Source organism: Notamacropus eugenii, chromosome 4 (genome assembly GCF_028372415.1).
Source record: "Notamacropus eugenii isolate mMacEug1 chromosome 4, mMacEug1.pri_v2, whole genome shotgun sequence".
In the NCBI taxonomy this organism is placed as follows: Eukaryota; Metazoa; Chordata; class Mammalia; order Diprotodontia; family Macropodidae; genus Notamacropus; species Notamacropus eugenii.
Genome location: NC_092875.1, coordinates 16,433,617 through 16,452,206, shown reverse-complemented (window position 1 = coordinate 16,452,206; position 18,590 = coordinate 16,433,617). Strand labels below are relative to the sequence as shown.

Here is an 18,590-nt window from a genome sequence, read left to right as displayed (position 1 = left end):
CAGTGAGTGGCACAGACAGTAGGCGTTATGGCATTATGTTCAAGGGAAGCAGATTCAGAGGGTAGTCAGAGAGGGCTTCCTGGGGGAGGCGGGACTGTGTGGTGAACATTAAAGAACAGGCAGATGGCCAGGCAAGAGAAGGTAGAAGAACCTTTTAGGATGAGGGGTGGGGTTGGCACCTGGTCCATTCAGGGATGGCCAACACATCAGTCCAGCTTCAGAATGAAGGGTCTTACATAAGGGAATCAGGTACATGGAAGTACAGAGTTGGACTGGGTCTGATCCCCCCAGACAAGCTTAGCGCTCCCTCCTCTCATCTTCCTCAAGCTGGATCCCTCCTTTGCCTGTCACTGGCTGCTCTGGGCTCCACGTGGGCACCAGCAGTCAGCTTCTTCCTCCCACTCCCCACTCTGGTGGTCATAAACCCTTCTTAAGGTCAAGGTCGTGGGCAGTTTTTATATTTGTAACCCCAGCATCTGACCATGGGAGGCCCTAAATAAATGTTTGTCAGACTGAATTGAAGCCAGACTGTGTCAAGCCTTGAATGTTCACCATGTAACATGTGAAATGGCTGCTGGACTTGCCCCAGAGTCCATACGAGTCAGTTTGGGCATCTGGACACAGATATAGGCAAGCATCTGGGGTCCTGGAAGTTATTTCCCCTTCCCCCCTGAATTTATCTCATCTTTCTTCCTCCTCCCTCCTCTCTCTCTCTCTCTCTCTCTCTCTCTCTCTCTCTCTCTCTCTCTTCCTTTTTCTCATCTGTCTTTTAATCTCTCCTCTCATCAGTTTCTTCTTTCTCTTCCCCTTCTCCTCTTCCTCTCTTTCTGTCTCTCTGATTCTCTCTCCCAGTACACACACACACACACACACACACACACACACACACACACACACACACACACACACACACACACACTGAGCTAAGGAGAATAAAGTGCCATCCACATGCATTTATTTAGTAAGCACTGCTAATGGGCTTAGTTCTGGAGATACCAGAATGGGTAAGACCTGGTCCCTGTCCTGTGGGAGCTCCCAGTCCAGTGGAGGGGCCAGGTCACAGAGGGAGGCAGATAATTCCTCTGGCACTTGCTCAGGACCAGATGAGGTATCCAGGCATGGAAGGAGCCCTTCCTAGGTTCTAACCCCATCTCCATTAAAAGTCACTTACCCTCTGAGCCTCAGGCTTATCATCTATAACATGGGACTGGCAATCCCTGGAGACCTTTTCTTTCAGAATTGTCAGGATCCATATGAATTAGTGTGTGTAAATTGCCTTGCAAACCTTAGATCTCTGTGAATATCCACTGTTGTAACAACAGTAAGTTACAGAGTTCACATTGACACAGCACTCTCAGGTCTGCAGAGTGCCCTACCAGGAGCTATCTCTTTTGATCCTGACAAAAATTCTGAAAAGAAAGCCTGCAGGAATTGCTATTCTCATTTTACAAATGAGGAAACTGAGGCCTGTAAAGGTAAACAGCCAGTAAGGAGGATTTGAATTATAGTCTTCCTGACTCTAAGGCTGGTGCACTCTCCACTGAGCCCCTCTGAATGTGGGGGTGAGGATCCAAGTCAGAGGAGGGCGGGCATCATCTGGGTTTGGGGGCCTTTCTTCATTCATTCAGCAGCCCCTTGTGAAGAGTTTCCTATGAGTTGGGCACAAAGAGCTGACATTGTCTTGGCCTTTGATAGAGTAGTTCCTGACCTCGGCCCAGACCCAAACAGCACAGGGCAGTGGTCACTGGCCAGAGAGACAGGGAGACCCCTGAATGAACCCTTCCAAACTAAGCCATGTTGGGTTCCATATCTGTGTTGCAGCTACAGAACGGTGGCGAGACCAACATACAAGGTTGTGTATAAGACAGTGACCTCTCTGGAGTGGAAGTGCTGTCCAGGTCACTCAGGGACCAACTGTGAAGAAGGTAGGACCCCCAGCTGTCACCCTGTCCCCTGATGCCCTGGCTCTACTCTGCTCCAGAACTCTCAGCTGAGGGGAGAAAGGAGTTTGGAGTGGGTGGTAAGCTGCTGCCTCAGAGAAGGGCAGAGTCCAAGGAACAGAAGAGAGAGGGAAGGCACACACATTTCTTAAATGAGATAATATTTGGAAAGCCCTTCCCTGGGGAGAGTGGCTGAAGAACAGAAGGCAGGCTGCTGTGGGTGGGATCCACACCTGGCATTTCTAGCTCTCTGGACAGCTCACTGTTTCAGAAGTTAGAGGACTCAGGTTCACATGCCAGCTCTGCTATGTCTGTGACCTTGGGAAAGTCACTTCTCTTTGAGCTTTGGTGAACTCTCCTGTAAAAGCGGGAGATTGAATTAGCCTCCAAGGTCCTTCCAGCCCTGGATCTTGGGTGCTAAGATCTTTAATCTACTCTGAATTGGTCTGTTGACCTAGGCCCTGGAAAGAGCTGAGTTCAACTCTTGGCTATGCCCCTGCCTAGTGGGCTGGCCATGGGCCATATCCCTTCTTTTCTCAGCTTTCTCATCTGTAAAATGGGGATTCTAATGCCTGCCCATTAATATAACTCTTCTCACAGTGCTAACTGAGATGGCATGTTTATAGTTAACGTAACAAATGCTAATTATTGCACCCTAGTATTTTACTGGAGAAAAGAGGAGAAGCAATGGAGAGTGCCGGATCTGAAACCAAATGGCTTGGGTTCAAATTCTCTTACCTAACAATCTATGTGACCTTGGACCAGTCCCTTCCCTTCCCTTCCCTACACCTCAAATTCCTTATTTGTAAAATGAGGGGATTGGATCTTTGAGGTCCCTTCTGGCTCTGGATCTAGGATCCCTCTCCAGGCCTCAGTTTCCTCATCTGTCAAATGAAGCACTCTACCTCTCAACCCATGATCCTTTATGACCCATGTGACCCTGGACAAGTTAGTTACCTTCCCTGTATCTGGGTTCCTCATCTGTAAAGTGAAGAGGTTGGATTAGATAATTCCTGAAGTCCCTTGGAGCTTTTTTGATCTAGGATCCTTCTCTTGGTCTCAGTTTCCTCATCTATAAAATGGAGAGGCAAGACTAAATGACCTTCAAGATCCCTTTAGACCCACTGGTTCAAGGCCTCTAAGGCTCCTTTCTGGCCTCCAGATGGAAACCCTGAACACTAAGGGGATCAGGGATTGAGGGGAGAAAAGGGTAGGTGAATGTGCAATGTAAGAGGGTACCTGAGGAGGGGTGAGGCTCAGAGAGGGATCTAGAGAATTGTGTAGATGAGCCCCATCCCTTACTCGTCCTAAATTCTCCAAGGATCAACCCTGCCTTTGACCCTGACCTCCAGGGACCTGAGCCAGACAAGGAGCCAGTGAGGAGGAGGAGGAGGAAGAGGAGGGAGGACAGAACAGGGGAATGCTTGGCTCTGCCCAGAAGACTAAGGAAGGCAGGAATCCTCTTCCACTTTCCATAAGGGAAAGGACCTTGGAGAGAAAGAGGAAGGGAGAGAGGCCTATGGAGACTGCCCACCTCTCATTCAGTGCCTAGATCCCCTGAGCCAGCCTGCCTGGATGCCTCTGGGATGGACTGGGGGGCCAGCACCAGACTGGGTGGGGGCTGGCACTGAGGAAGATGGGAGAGTTGGCAGTGAGCAAGGTGGGGAGAGGTAACTGAGGGAGGGAATGGGGGTTCGAGGAAGAGGGGAAGGGAAAACCCCAGGAGACTTAATGGGCTGGCTCTCCCTCCTCGATGCCCCCCTGCCCTGGGGAGACAAGGAAGGCCCAGCCTGGATCTTTCCTACCTCTGTTGTGTGATTTCTTTCAAGGATTTGACCTCCTTGGAAGGAGAGAGAGGGAGCGGGGTCAGCCTGGGGAGGGGTTGGGAGTGGGGTAAGCAGATGGGAAAGGTCCTTCCCTCCTGCCCTCTCCCCAGGTTCTCCTCTTCTTCCTGTCTGGCTGGCCCACAGCTGGTAAAGAGGCCAGGGCACAGGGAGGACTGAGGAGATCAGAGTCCAGGGCTGGGCAAGCTCGTCCCCCACAAACCAATTGAAAACTGAGCACTGAGGCCTGGGAAAGGGGGGAGCGGCCAGCCCTTTGTTCTCATGACAACCCAGCTGGGGACTGGCCAGGAGTCCTAGCGGGGTGGCCCTGGATCTGGGTTCAAATCCTGCCTCAGCATTCTCTACTCTGGCCTTGGGCAACTCACCTACCCTCTCCTGGCCTCAGTTTCTCCATCAGTGAAGAGAGTGGTTTAGGGGTGCCTTCCTGCCCTAGCTCTGAAGGTGGTCGTAGTAACTGGACTGCTTTGGACAGAGACTGCTGGGGAAAAGGGTGGGATGGAAGAGGAAGAGGAAGAAGAGGGAGAAGGGGAGGAGGGCAAAAGCCACTATCTGCCCTTGACATTCTCTGTCTCTCTTTTCCTCACCTGACTGCCCTGTGTCCTCACTGAGCTTGGATGGGTCCCCCTCCAGCTGCTTCCCAGAGGAGCTGCCTCCTGGTGGCCCCACTCGAAGTCCTGCATTCTGCCCCCTGTACTTCAAAGGCCACTAATCCACCTCACAGGGGAAAGTGCTGGCAACAAGGCTTTAGAACCAGTTCTGTTACAGCCTTGTTTCCTGCTGCCATCCTCATCCCACCCCTAGTCCATGAGCTCTATGAAATGTCTATCACATCAGAACTTGGCATACCAACAGGGTCCTGGATCTAGGACCAGAAAGGACCTGAGGCCATCCAGTTGGACTCCTTCATTTTATAGATGAGGAAGCAAGCCCAGGGCTTGCCCAAGGTCCTACAGGGAATAAGTGTCAGAGACAGCATTTGAACCCAGGCCCTCTGACTCCAGAGGGTGCTTTTCTCACTGTACCATCAGAACAAGGGTCCCCTTGAGCACCCAATGTCCCTGGCAGTTGAACTCATTCCAGCAGGGACTCCTTCATCTTCTGATCGCCTTGGCTTGTTAAGTGACCTGTAACTGGCAGGTAGTCCAATGGTTGCTGAGGGTCTTGAGTGAAAGGAAACCCTGTCCCTATGGGACAACCCCAGCTCTAATGATGGGACTTCTTAGAGCCTCCTCTGCACCTGTCTCCCACTGTCCCTGGTTCTACCCTCCAGGGACAAGTAGAGGAAGCTGAACCTGACCTGCAAGGATCACAGAAGTTTTAAAGCATCTGTTAGTAGAAGAAAGGCTGACTGCTGCAAGCCAGGTTCTCAGGCCATCGAACCCCTGGGCCATCAGGGCCACCTCGGAGAGACTGAGCACCTTCAGTTCTGTGCAGTCCCAGATGTAATCCCCATGGGAAACCAGAGGGAAGAAGCCACTAGAATAGGGTCAAATGGCCCAAAGTCTAGGCTGCTCACGGCTGTCCCAGTTTGATCAAGGCTGCTTCCCTTCTTCTGGACCATTTCCTTATCTGTGAAATGGGGAGAGTAGTTTTCATTCTTCTACTGACTTCACACAGACATACATACACCAAAGGCAGTCAGCAAGCATTTATGTGGGGGTCGGGGCAACCTTAGCCAAGGCATCTTATCCCAGCTGGGCTGAGCTGGACTGGACTGGACTGGACTGGACTGGACTAGGCTGATCTAGGCTGGATGAGCTGAGCTAAGCTAGGTTGGTCTGGGTGAGTTGGTCTAGCTGGGCTGGGCTGAGTTGGTTTGGACTGGGCTGTGTTGGGCTAGGTGAGTTGAGCTGGGCTGGGCTGGGTGAGTTGGACTGGGCTCTCTCCAGGTCTTAGATGTCCAAAGAAGAGGGAGGGGGAAAGGACCACCCCCTCTCACCTGGGCTGGGGCCCCATCTCTGTCGGGAAACAATGGCTCTTGGACCTTCCATGCCAAGAATGTGAGGCGTGGGCAGGCTGCCCGAGGGGAAGGGAGGGAAACTACCAACAATGGGCTTTGGCAGGGACTGGGGGTGGGGGAGAACAGCTGGCAGAAAGGCAGGAGGAGGGGGCAGGAGCTGGGCAGCCATTGCCAGGATAGGAGAGGAGACTAACTCGGAGTATCCAGTTCCTTATGGCTCCCCTCAACCCCATTCTAAGCACTTAATCCATTAGTCTCCTGTTCATGAAACAGGATTGTAAGATCCTAGAATTATAGCTGGAAGGGACCTTAGAGGCCATGGAATGCAACTCCCTCATTGTGCAGATAGGGAAACTGAGTCCCAGAGAGATTGGCAGGATCACAGATTTAGCATTGGAAGGGACCTCAAAAGCCATTTAGTCTAGGCGTCATTGAAACCAGTGCCCCACAGTCAACTCTGGGTCTTTTTGTTTGCCTACCCCTGATCTAGATGAATCCTCTCATTTTACAGATGAGGAAACTAAGGTCAAGGGAAGGGAAACCATTCACTCAAGGTCATAAACATAGTAAGTGGATGAATCAGGATTTGAACCCAGCTCTGACCAACAATCCCTGAAGCCTTATTAACTTTGGTCTTGCTAGGGTGATGTTGGAATTGGTTCAAATGCTAGGGCATTAGGTGTGATGGACGTCTTGCCACGTGAACCATCTTTTCTGAGTTAAAGGCTTCCCAGCCCCTGCAATGGGGCTAAGTATGGAACAGGTGGAGGGGTTCTGGGCTCAGGAATCCAGTCCTCCCCTTGGACTCCAGCCTGAGCCTCCCCAACCCTGCCCTAGCTCCACTCCACAGGCTTACCCTCTGTCCCAGAGACCCTGTCTCTGAGCCCCCTCCTCCATCCAGCTGTGCTGCAGCCCCTATCTTCCCTCCTCTCAGGCTCAACCCAGGCCCCCCTCGAAGGTGACACATCAGGAAACCATAAATCCCCCCTGTGTTTATTGAATCCTTCCTGCTTGGGTCAACAGGGCAAATTCCCTCTCCCTCTCCCCCTCCCCCCAAGTCTCTGCTGGCCTGGCTATTCTCAGAGGAAGTGCCCTCCCACCCCTAAATCCAGCCCATCATCACAGGCCTAGAATGCACTGGGGCTAGGCCTAGCTGAACTGGGCTGAGCTGGCCAGGTTAGGTCTACTTCAAGGAGTCTTCATCTTGTTTGTACCCTGGACCCTTCTGGAAGTCACTCTGGTGAAGCCTACTTCACCCACTCAGACTGATGCCAATCATGTTGAAATACATTTATCAAGATGTTTCTCCCATCTGGGTTCACTTGGAGTGTGAGGTTAAGAACCCCTAAACAGGAGTCTGAATTGAGCAGAGATAGGGTCACATAGGTAGTAAGTATCTGAGATCAAATTGGAACCCAGATACTCCTGATTCTAAGGCCAGCGCCCTATCCATTGCACCACCCTGCCTCTATCTTTGGTCTCTGAAGATGGACAAATGAGGACATTGGCAAGGTTCTTGATAAGTGTGAGTAGACCTCAAAGAAATTACAAATTTCTAAGGTGTCATCAGGGAATGTACATAGGAAGAAGGAGGAGGAAGAGGAGAAGAAGGTAGACAAAAAAGAAGAGAAAAGAAAGGAAAGGAAAGGAGAAGGAAAGAAAGGAAAGGAAAGAAGGGAGAAAGAAAGAGAAAGAGAGTAATACCAAGAAGGCAAGCAGTAACCAGTGGATAGCCCCAGGTAGACACTTATCCTCTCCAGGTTGGGAGAAAGCAAGGAAAGCCCTCCACACACTGGGTGAACTCCCGACCCCTTAAGTGAATTTATGGGAGAATTGGACTGAAGTGACCCGGGACAGGTAGACAAAGTAGCCCAGGACCGGCAGACGAAGTGGCCCGGGACCGGCAGACGAAGTGGCCCGGGACCGGCAGACGAAGTGGCCCGGGACAGGTAGACGAAGTGACCCGGGACAGGTAGACGAAGTGACCCGGGACAGGCAGACGAAGTGGCCCGGGACAGGTAGACAAAGTGGTCCGGGACAGATAGATGAAATGGTCCAGGACAGGTAGACGTGGCTGGGGCGCAATCTTTATCACTGAAGAAAAATCTATAAGTAAAAATCACAGTGACCTGGGGATAGATGTTTGTGTACCCCCAGAACTTAACCCAAGACCTTAGATGAATCAAAGGTTATTGAATTGAATTGAATTGAATTGCACTGGTACAATAGGCAGCTAAGGTGATGGAGAATGTGGAGAACCGGGGCTGGAGTTAGGAAGACCTGAGTTCAAATCCAGACTCAGATACTTACTAGCTTTGTGACTTGGGGCAAATCACTTAACCTCTGTCTGCCTCAGTTTCTGCATTTGTAAAATAAGGATAATAATAACACCTACCACCCAAGGTTGTTATGAAGATCAAATGAGAGAATATTTGCAAAGGGCTTTGTAAACCTTATAGAAATGCTATTATTATCATTACTTGTGATCTGTCAGCCAGAAATGCAGATGGTATCCAGAGCTCCCAGGTAAAAGGGGGTATCCTCTACCCTGGTCAGACCACACCTAGAACCTAGAACCTGGGCTTAGTTCCATTTGCCGCATTTTAGGCAGGATGTGGATAAGCTAATGAGCATCCAGAAGAGGCAGCCAGGATAGAGCAGGATGGGATTGGAGTCTGTGTCCTGTGAGGATCAGTTTGATGGCATAGGAGTATTTAGCCTGGGGTAGAGAAGATTCAGGGGGCTCCTGAGAGCCGTCTTCCAATATTTCCTTGAAAGGCCATCCTGGAAGAGATATTAGATTTGCTCTGTTTGGTGCCGAACCAGAAGCATTGAGTGACAGCCATTCCAAAGTGGAATGGGATGCTCCAGGAGGTGGTGAGGTCCCAGGCACAGGAGATCTTGGAGCCAAGGCTGGAGAACAGTGGTCGGCGGTTACTACGTTCCCCCCAGAGATGGGAGGAGGGGAAGGGAAGGAAATCTGCCCTGCTGACCTTAGCAGGAAGGATTCTTTAAGGTAGAATAATTCAGGAATCATGGGATTCTTTATCAAGGTGGATGGTACCTTATCAACCATCAACCATTGCCTTGTGGTGGTCTGTGCATTGGGGTCAGAGGTTAGACTCAATGACCTCTAACATCCCTTCAGAGCCTTCAAGTCTGGGAATAACCGAATGGTGTAGGAGATGACAGTGCCTGTGGATAGACGGCATCGGAAGAGGAAGTCTCTTTCCTTGAGACTTCTCTTGGCCTGAGCCCTCCTCTTTCTCAGTGCCCAGAGCCGAGGAGGACTCACCTCCCTTCTTTACCCTAATTCAGTGCTCCCTTTGCTAAATCCTTGTTCTGACCTCTGGAATGTCTCATTTGTTTTTCTGTTCTGAAATAGCGCCTTCTTTTTTAATCCAAAATATTTGGGCAGACCCCAATCTCTAATTCAACTGCTTTGATTGATTCTAGAAGATATACAGGCCTTATATACACTTGACTCTCACTGGCTGAGTTGGGGATTTTCATCTAAGCAAGACACCAGAACCTAGTGTGCCTTACATGTGTTTGTAGGAAAGAGATGCCAAGATTGGAATCCCCACTTCTTGGTTCTCTACCAACCTCAGCTTTGCTTCCTGGCCTCCTCTCATTACCTTAAAGACCTGATGTGGGCTAGAGATGTTGTTCTACGTTTTACTCTGGTTTGGGTTGACCTAGACTTTGCCTGACTGATCTAGATTATTCTTGGTCAAACTTTGGGTTGAACTGGACTGAGTTCTGTGTTGGACTGATCTTGACTTTGCCTGACTGATCTAGATTATTCTAGGTCAAACTTTGGGTTGAACTGGACTAGGTTCTGTGTTGGACTGATCTTGACTTTGCCTGACTGATCTAGATATTTCTAGGCCAAACTTTGGATTGAGCTGGGCTGGGTTTTGGGTTGAATTGGCCTAGACTTTGGGTGAGGCTTGCCTGGACTTTGGGTTGGGCCAGGCAGGATCAGACATCAGACTGGGCTTGCCCTCTGATCCAGTTTCCCCTCTGGTCTTCATGGCTGGACTAGAGTCCAAAGCTGAGCTCTACCTCTCCAGTCCTGACCCATGATCCCAAGATCTACCAGCTGTAAATATTTACACTGGTAAAGTAAACTCCTGGCTGGAGCTGGGTAGGCCTCTGGAAGGCTGGAGTGTCTGAGGATCTGAGTCCGAGGAGCCAGGGCCCCTGTGATCACTCAACTGAGCTGACCCCTCGTCAGAGCAGCAGGAGGAGGAGGGGTCTGGGTTTCCATGAACTTTGGAGCTGCCCCCCTGCCCACGCTAGCCTGGCTCTCTCAGCCTGGTTGCCTGGGAGAGAGATTGGAATTAACCCCTCAGCAGCCAGGCTGGCGCTGCGCAGGGGAGGGAAGACTCTATTTGATCCGACCAACAGAAATGTTGGGCTACAGTTTAAGTTTCTGGCAAAGATGAAAGTTTGGAAAAGACAGGCCCCCAATGAACCACCCTCTCTTCTTCGTATAGGTGGGTGACTGTGGGCATAGAATATGGCATACACTCATTCTTCATCAAGAGATTAGTAGGCTCTGTTGATCCAATTTGATCTTCATTCATTCTTAGTTAGCAGAAGGGGAGGGCTGTGCTTGGAAATGAAAGTGGCGTGGGAGCTGACCTCCAGTACAGGTCAACACTTTTTCATCCATTGACTTGATCAGGGTCACATAGTCAGGATGTCTCAGGGGCAGAACTTCAATCCAGATCCTTCTGGCTCTGAGGCCAGCTCTCTCTCCATTTAAGCCAAGGAGCATGGTTTACAATTTAGCAAACATCCCCAGGTTGAGTCCCTGGACTAGGTGATCTCTTATAATTTCTCCCACCTCTGTCATCCCCTGTTCTCAGGCCCCTCCCAGCCCTGACATCCCCTGTTCTGAGACCCCTCCAGTCCTGACATCCCCTGTTCTGAGACCCCTCCCAGCCCTGACATCCCCTGTTCTCAGGCCCCTCCTACCTTTTGTATTATTTTTATTATAATTAGTCTCTTCCCTCCTCTCCTTCCCTCCCCCACATCTTGTAGATCCCCCCTCCAGGGTTAGTAAGGATTTGTTGAGTGGAAGGCACTGACCAGGACCTTGGGCCCCTGAGCTTTGTACCCTCCCTGTAGGAAATGTTCTCCCCATCTCTAGATTGCCAGGCAAGTCTTGTCTCTAGCACTGAAGTCAGGAGAGGGCCTAGGGCTTCTCTCTGGCCTAGGTTTTCACCTCCCGGGAGGAGTTCCTAGGTGGGAGAGGAGATGATCAGGGACAGCATCATGGAGGAGGCAGCAGCTAAAGCTTCATCTCTCCCTGACCAACACCGGGCCCTGCACACAGCCGGTGATTAATCAGTGTCAATAGAAAGATTAAGAATGCGTGGGCTTGAGCTGGACTTTGAAGGACAGCTAGGATTTCAGCTGGTGGCCTTCAATCAACCAACAAGCAATTATTAAGCTCCTACTGTGTCCCAGGGGACAAGAACAGATACATGCAGGTATAGCAAGCATCCTAAGCATGGTTATGGATCCATAAAACCATGGGAAGTGTACAGAGGGTAACAAATGGGGCATGCCTAGGGTACTGCAAAGGGGCCTGTTCCTTAGGGTGCCCAGATATGAAGGGGGAGGAAACAGCATTTTCAGTGTTTCAGTAGCTTAGAAACAACTTTTCTTAGCATTAGATCAGGGAGAATAATTCATTAAAATAGACAGCTTCCTTCTCTTCCTGCACAACCTCCCCAACAATAGCCAGACACTATCTCATCTGAAGAAATGTATTTAATAGGCAATAACAAGCCACTGAGTGAGTGAGTGGCTCAAGGAGTTTACAATGTATTGGATTTAAGGTTAGACTTTGAAGACCCCCAGTCTGGCTCTCTGTGTCTCAAAGAAACAGGTGTTGAAGGAGAGAGCCCTGTTCCTAGTTTCCAAGTCAGCTCTCCAGGGAGCCACAGTGACTTGAGAGGCAAGTGGATAGGATGCTGGACTTAGAGTCAGGAAGACCTGGGTTCAGATCCTACCTCGGACCTGCACTCTATCCCTGTGATGTTGGCCAAGCAATTTAATTTCTCTGGGTCTTGGGACTGTCCTTTCCCTGGCCTTCAGGGAAGGGTGAAGGCAGAGACTTGGCTAGACGATGGACATGTGGGCCACCTCTGGAAGTCAGTCAGTTAATTACTTAGTTTACCAAGGCTTCCATGCTCAGGGAAGGGGAAGATGACCTGCTTGAGGACAGAAGAAGGATTGAGATGGAGGGAGCTGGGATTCAGCTTTTATTTCTTCCCTGGGAGCCCACTGTGGGGGCCTCCTCCAAGATAAGGTATCTGGAGTTGTTTAGGTGTTTGGGGTCCTTGTGATCAGTGAGGGGTGGGGGCTTTGCATGACTGAGCCCCCCCCCCCCACTTCCCATCCCCAACCAACTCTGTGGAAGGAGAAAATGTAAGAGCAAGAGACAGGAAAGAGACCAAGGTTGGGTAGTTTAGCCTCTGGGGAGATGGAGTCAGCACTAAGGAGTCCAGGGACACCAGAGTCCTCTCCCTGATGAAGCCCAGAGCTGAAACCTTGGGGTCCTCTCTAGCCCAGGAGCCTGAGATGCTGGGGCTGGGGGGGAACCCTTCTAGTTCCAAAATCTGAGTCAAGGACAAGAGACAGCTGGTGTTGGGGAGGGGCCTGGGTCTTCCCCTGTTAACAGCTGTAAGCAGATGGCTTTTCTTGTCTGTCCCCTGCCCCGCCCCCCGCCAGACCAGCTCTCCAGGCCTGTGGGCTCAGAATCTGTAAACACCCTCCCTTGGTCTCCCTCCATGCCTTGCTCCTTCTCCCTAGTCCATCCACGCCCCCGATTCAGCTCCTCATCATTCCCACCCCCTTGTTCCTCCATTCCCTGGGGTCCTTCTGCCACCTCTGACCCTGGACTTTGGTCTCATCATGCTGTGACAATAATAGTAATAGTTATATCTACAATACAGCTACCATTTATATAACACTTTCAAGTTTCCAAAGTGCTTTGTAAATATTATCATTTTGTCCTCAAGTGACCCTGGAAGGTAAGTGCTAATTACTTATTCCCATTTTACAGATGAGGAAACTGAGGCGGCCAGTTTTGTAACTTTCCCAAGGTCACCCAGCCAGCAAGTGCCTGAGGCTTGATTTTCATCCAGATATTCCAGACTCCAGGCTCAGTGCTCTATCCACAGAACTTCCCCTTCTGGGGCTCACGCTGCTGGTCTGGAAAATGAGAACAGCTCCGTTTCCCTGTGTGTCCCCGATTCCTTCCCAAACCACCACTGGAGCAGAAGTCTGTGATCATGGAAAGAACACTAGACAAAGAGCTACTAAAACCTTGGTTTCCATCCTGGCCCTGCAACCTGTTCTCCATATGACCTTAGTTAGTCACCTGGAAAACATGTGGACTGGGCTAGGTGACCAGAAGGTCCTATACTTGCACCTGTGCTCCAGTGATCCCAGTCACTTACCCTCAGTTTTCCTATTTGAAAAATGGGCATGGTAATCAGGAGGCAGCATCTCATAATGGAAAGTGATAGATTTGGAAATGGAGGACCTGAATTCCAGTGTTGGTTGTGACCATTACTACTTGTGTGACCTTGGGGAAGTCACTTGCCCCCTGAACCTCAGATTCCCCTTCTGTAAAATGAGGGTCTAGATTAGACTCTTCAGCCTTCTAGCTTTCAGTCTGGTTCTGCTTCTTCCTGGTTGTATGGCACTGCACAAGTCACCTACTCAATCTGAGACTCAGTGTCCTTATTTGTATGATGAGACAAGTAATACCTAGTTGGGGTGTGGAGGGAAGAGCCTTATGCAAACTTTAAAACCTGATAGAAATTTGAATTTCTACATCCATCTTGGTTATCTGTGCACCTAGGCCTCCCTCTTGGTAGATTCCCCATTTCATGGTCAAGCCCAAGAACCAGGTCAATCTGTAAATCGAGTCATTAATGTATGAACTCCATTATTAATGTATTGTTAATCAATCAACAAGTAATTCTTAGGTGCCTACTATGTGCCAGGCACTGTGCTAAGGATACAGAGATCCAAATTAAATTGTCCCTGCCTTCAGGGAACTTACATTCATTTGTTTTTACTTACTGCTTCTATCAGTGGCTCTTGAAGGCCCTGCGCAAGGAGAATTCACATTTATCCAGGCAACAGGGAATTTCCACCTTTTCTAGATAATCTATACCTTATCTAGGCAATTTACACTATATCTAGGCAATTCCCACATGAGCCAGAGGATTTCTACCTTCTCCAAGTAATTTCTACCTCATCCTGGCATTTATACTGTATCCAGGCAAGTCCCACATTATCTTGGAATTTCCACTTTCTCCAAGTATTTTACACCTCATTTGCACACTTACACCATATCTAGGCAATTCCCACATTATCCAGGGAATTTATACCTTATTCTGAGAATTTACATCTTACTCAAGAAATGGTAGGAAGGGGAGGAACACTTACCTCAAAGATGCTCCCATACTGGGCTTCCAGCCTTCACTTGAAGACCCACCAGGTCCCATCCCACACTCCTCAGATGAAAAAGTCAGTCTTTTTCTGCCACAAAGAGTTTGGGAATGGAAGATATGAATAACTAAATATAAACACAAGAAGTGTGAAGTGACGCCAGGCTGTTACCTGGCTAAGACATCAAGTGCCAAGTGTTGAGATTAGACGTAGGCATTAAACTCACTGGGCTGGTCTTCAGAAGCATGAGCAGCACACAGACCTCTGCTCCATTCAGCTGGGGTCCCCACCCCCACCTCCCTCCAGGCCTCAGCTTCTGTCACCCACTCCAGCACTGGGAGCCTGATCCAGCTGGGCACCTGCCTTGCTGGCCCTGGCTCCATCCAGCTGCAGCCTTGGGCCCCAGGAGTCACATGAAGGGAGAAGGCAGCCAGGTCCAGGCCTCCCCTGAGTGTGGTCAGAGCCTTAAGGGATGTGGGTACCAGATGGCATGGCCTGGGAGGAGGGCTGGGGCACGTGCCAGGCTTGAATCTCTTTCCACTCTGGCCCACCCCAGTGCCAGCTGGTGAGAAAGCTACCAGACCCTGCCCAAAACTGCTTCTTGTTTTCATTTGAAAAACTTCACCATCAGTTACTTCCTCCCAAGAAATCCAGTTCTGGGAAAGGGTATTTACGTCTGGAGGTCTTCAAGAAGAGCGTGGATGACTCTGTGTCAGAGGTATAAGAGAGGGATGATTTTGTCCAGGTCTGGGTTGGGCTGCATGGTGGCTGAGATGATAATGATGACAGTAGCGAACATTTATAGAGCACCTACTAAGTGCCAGACACTGGGCTAAGTAAGCACTTTACAAATATCATCTCATTTGATGTTCACAACAGCTGTTGTTATTCCCATTTTACAGATAAGGAAACTGAGGCAGACGGTGATGAAGTGATTTGCCCAGGGTTGGACAGCTAATTAGCTAGCTAATAAGGCAGGATTTGAACTCAGATCTTCCATGACCCCAGGCCCAGCACTATCTACTGTGCTACACAGCTGAGATTCCTTCCAGATCCAAGGATCCATGATTTTATTACCGTATGTCATGGCCCTCCTCAAACAATGCCTTAAGGACAAATCCACAGAACCATAGAGAGGGTCCCAGCACAGCTGATAATGTGCTGTGAGATTTTGGGACCAATTGCCCCCCCTGTCTGGGACTCAACATGCCCATCAGTAAAATAGGACAACTTTCTCCTGAGTGTGTGAATAGCAGGAAGAATTTGGGGCCACCAAGAGGCTGGTGGCTCCTGGGGTGGGGCAGGGGAGTGGGCTGCTTAGGAAAACACTTTTCCAATTGCAGATGTCCTGAGTTCCCTGGAACCTGGTTGGCATGGCCCCTCACTGCGCCGAATGGCTCTTCATCCCACAGCTTCTTCAGGTGAGTCTCTCTGGCCCCGGTGGAGCAAAGGCAGGGGATGGGGACGGCTCATGCCCTAGCTCTGTGGGAATCTTCCTCGGGAGGAAATAGTGGGACAAAGGAACGTCAGGTCTTCGGGGAGCAGGGGCCATCTGGAGAATGCCAGATTTCCAACCATTCAATTCATGCCCAGGTAGGCTGGGGAAGGTAGTGATGGAGGGCAGACCCCTCCTTGTCCCATGAGAGACCTGGGAGGGGGCAGAGGAAGCAGAGAGAGAAGAGGACTCTCTTCTCCTTGGAAAGGATATCCCTGCCAAGACACTTTCTACCCTGGAAGGAAGGGGGCAGAAAGGAGGATTCATGCACCCATTGCACAGAGGGGAAAGCTGAGGCTCAGAAGAGAGAATTAAAGTCACTTGGTCAATAGGATCTCAGAAACAGGGCAAGAAACCCAAACCAGCCTTCCAGCCTAGAACCTCGAGCTTGGGGGTGGGTGGGGGGCCGCTGTGGTTTGGCCAGAATGGCAGAAACAATGCGGTCCTCCTTCCCTATCCAAGAGAGGGTCAGCCAAGGGTAGGGGGGTGGGTATAGGCAGAGCCTGGTATAACCATGAAGACTTGGGCAGCTACGGCAACAGGACTGTGTCTGGATGAGGAGCAATTAACCCCACTTACCACTGGGAAACCCAAAGGCTCCTGGTCCCGAGAGTGGCTGGCCTCCAGCTCAGCCCCCAGCCCCAGCTGCCGGCTGGGAAGGCAGGGAGCCTTTTCTGTTCTTGGAACTGGAGCCCGGAGAGACCCTGGGGAAGCAAGGAGGGCCCTGGGGTCATTGGCCAGGTCAGAGCCCAACCAGACTTGGCCGGAGAAACAAGGGCAGCTCTAAGCTGAAGCAGTCAGCCAGCAACAGGAAACGGCCAAGGTGGGGGAGGTAGGAGGAAGAGCATGATGAGGGAGGGAGTCAGGAGGCTTGGAGGCCAAGCCTGGCTCTGCCACTGACTCACAGTGTGACCCTAGTTGGGTCATATGCACTCTCTGGACCTCAGTTTTCTCATTGGTAAAATGGGAGAATGTCACAGAGAGCAGAGGAGAGAAAAGCTGGGGAAGGTTCCTTCCACCCTGCCCAGGAACAGAGAACAGGTGGAGTGGGAAAAAAAGCTCAGCCCAAGTCCATTGTCTTCTTCAGGTTGTTTGAACTGCAGCAAAGTAGCAGAGCTGACAGAACGGTTGAAGGTGCTGGAGGACAAGGTCAGTGCCCCACACCAGCAGCAGCTGCCACAATCTCCCAACCATCCCTCAGGTGCCGCTTGAATACCACCTGTGACAGGAGCTCATTATCTTTCTTTATTTCCTGTACCCCATACCTCCCCTCTGCTCCTTCTCTCAGCCTGTTTCATTGACTACTTATTAATTGTGAGGAAGTTCTTCCTTGTACTGAGTTTAAAATCTACCACTTGAATACCATCTGTGACAGGGAACTCATTGTCTTTCCTCACTTCCTACACCTTAGACCTCCTCTCTGCTCCTCCCGTCAACTTGTTTTCATTAGTTACTTATACTTCCTTATACTGAGCTAAACTTGGCTTCAGGTCTCCATAGTTTCTAGCCGGTTGGTCCTAATTCTAGCCTCTGGGGCCAAGCAGAAGACCTTTCCTCTACCTTGTGAGTGAGGGTCTGCTGATGTAGATTGTCTACACCTGCTTTGCAGGTTAGAGACCAGAGCATTTCGAGGTTATTTGACTTGCCTCATGCAAGCCGTCATGGGTCAGAGGCAGGGACTCAAACCCAGGTCTTCCTTGTTCCAGTGCCAGCTCTCATCCACGATACCTGCAAGGTTCCTTCCACTCTAAGCCCACTCATTTAGCCACTCTGGGTCTCATTTTCATTACCTATAAAATGAGAGGTTTGATCAAATGGCCACTGAGGCTTCCTCCAGTTCTAAATTGATGATTCTCTGATTCCTCCAACACATCAGTGTCTTTACTAAAAGTCTGAAGCACAAGAGATTAATGTTTGAATATCCCATGACCTCCCTGTCATGTGCTTCTTTATTAAGAGTAGCCCAGTGGGCAGGCCAAGGCATCACCTCTGGACTCTTGGAGTTGAGTCCCATAGTTCTCAAACCTAAAAATTATTAGGGATCCACCAAAGATCAATTATTTATATGGGTTCTGTCCATCAATATTTACCATATTAGAAATTAAAATATCTTAGTATGATTATAAAAATCACTTTGAGCCTGAAGACTCCCTGAAAGGGTTTGGGGACTCCTAAGAGTCCCACTTTCACACTTGGAGAACCAGAGCCTAAACTGATTGCCCTCCCCTGGGTAGGGTTGACATTACTGAAATAGCCTTTGCTTCTGTTTCCTTTGCCAAGGAGAATGACCTTTGCACTGGAAAGAACCAAACAAAAATAGCAAATAAGGACTGACTACCCCAAATAAGTAAGGAAATAAGGTTAGATGGCATATATGCTTTAACTTCTAGCAAGCGCCAACAGCAGCACTTAGGCCCAGGTCTTCTGGCCAAGGTGAATTATAGTCTCCAAGACCAAGGACTGGTAATTTTGAAGACTAAGCTGCTGTCAGGGAGACTTTAAAGATCATGGAGTGCCAGGAGTGGTGAAGCTCACCTGCATTCAGGCCTGGATACCAGGGAGGCTAAGGCTGGTGGAAGTCCTAAGCTCAGGCAATCAGGTGTCTGCACTGTCTGACACCAATCCAACGAATTCCTGGGAGCACAGAGCTACCATGTTGCCGTAGGAGAGGTAAATCAGGCTGGAAATTGAGCTCTACTGCTTATCAGTAAGGATAAACATGAGTGAGCATGAAGTGCAGTGGCTTGAATAGCTTCTGTACTTCTAGCCTGGGTGAGATGGGGGTACCTAGTTAGAAGGAAGGAAGGGAGGAAGGGAGGGAGGAAGGAAAGGAAAGAAGGAAGGAAGAAAGGAAGGAAGGAAGGAAG

At 50.0% G+C, this 18,590-nt stretch overlaps 1 protein-coding gene and 1 long non-coding RNA gene across 9 annotated transcripts in view; one reads left to right on the top strand and one right to left on the bottom strand.

Annotated features, from left to right (window-relative positions):
- The window catches only part of EMID1 (EMI domain containing 1), a 55,881-nt gene that overhangs the window by 15,100 nt on the left and 22,191 nt on the right, over window positions 1-18,590 (top strand). For all 7 annotated transcript variants that reach the window (XR_011965258.1, XR_011965257.1, XM_072600053.1 and 4 more), the window contains exons 3-5: window positions 1,822-1,925; window positions 15,572-15,649; window positions 16,811-16,872. Coding sequence is in view for 5 of the 7 variants with exons in the window: in XM_072600053.1 (XP_072456154.1) it covers window positions 1,822-1,925; window positions 15,572-15,649; window positions 16,811-16,872 (244 nt within the window). In the remaining 2 variants the exon portion in view is untranslated. The remainder of the gene's footprint in view (window positions 1-1,821; window positions 1,926-15,571; window positions 15,650-16,810; window positions 16,873-18,590) is intronic.
- On the bottom strand, window positions 10,346-17,331 carry LOC140499075 (uncharacterized). Of its 2 annotated transcripts, none has more exons than XR_011965261.1 (3): window positions 16,303-17,331; window positions 14,226-14,318; window positions 10,346-12,977 (listed from the first exon to the last, which is right to left on the bottom strand). It is a non-coding gene; the product is annotated as an uncharacterized lncRNA (long non-coding RNA). The 2 variants fall into 2 exon arrangements; XR_011965262.1 differs by having other exon boundaries at window positions 10,346-11,974; window positions 16,303-17,327.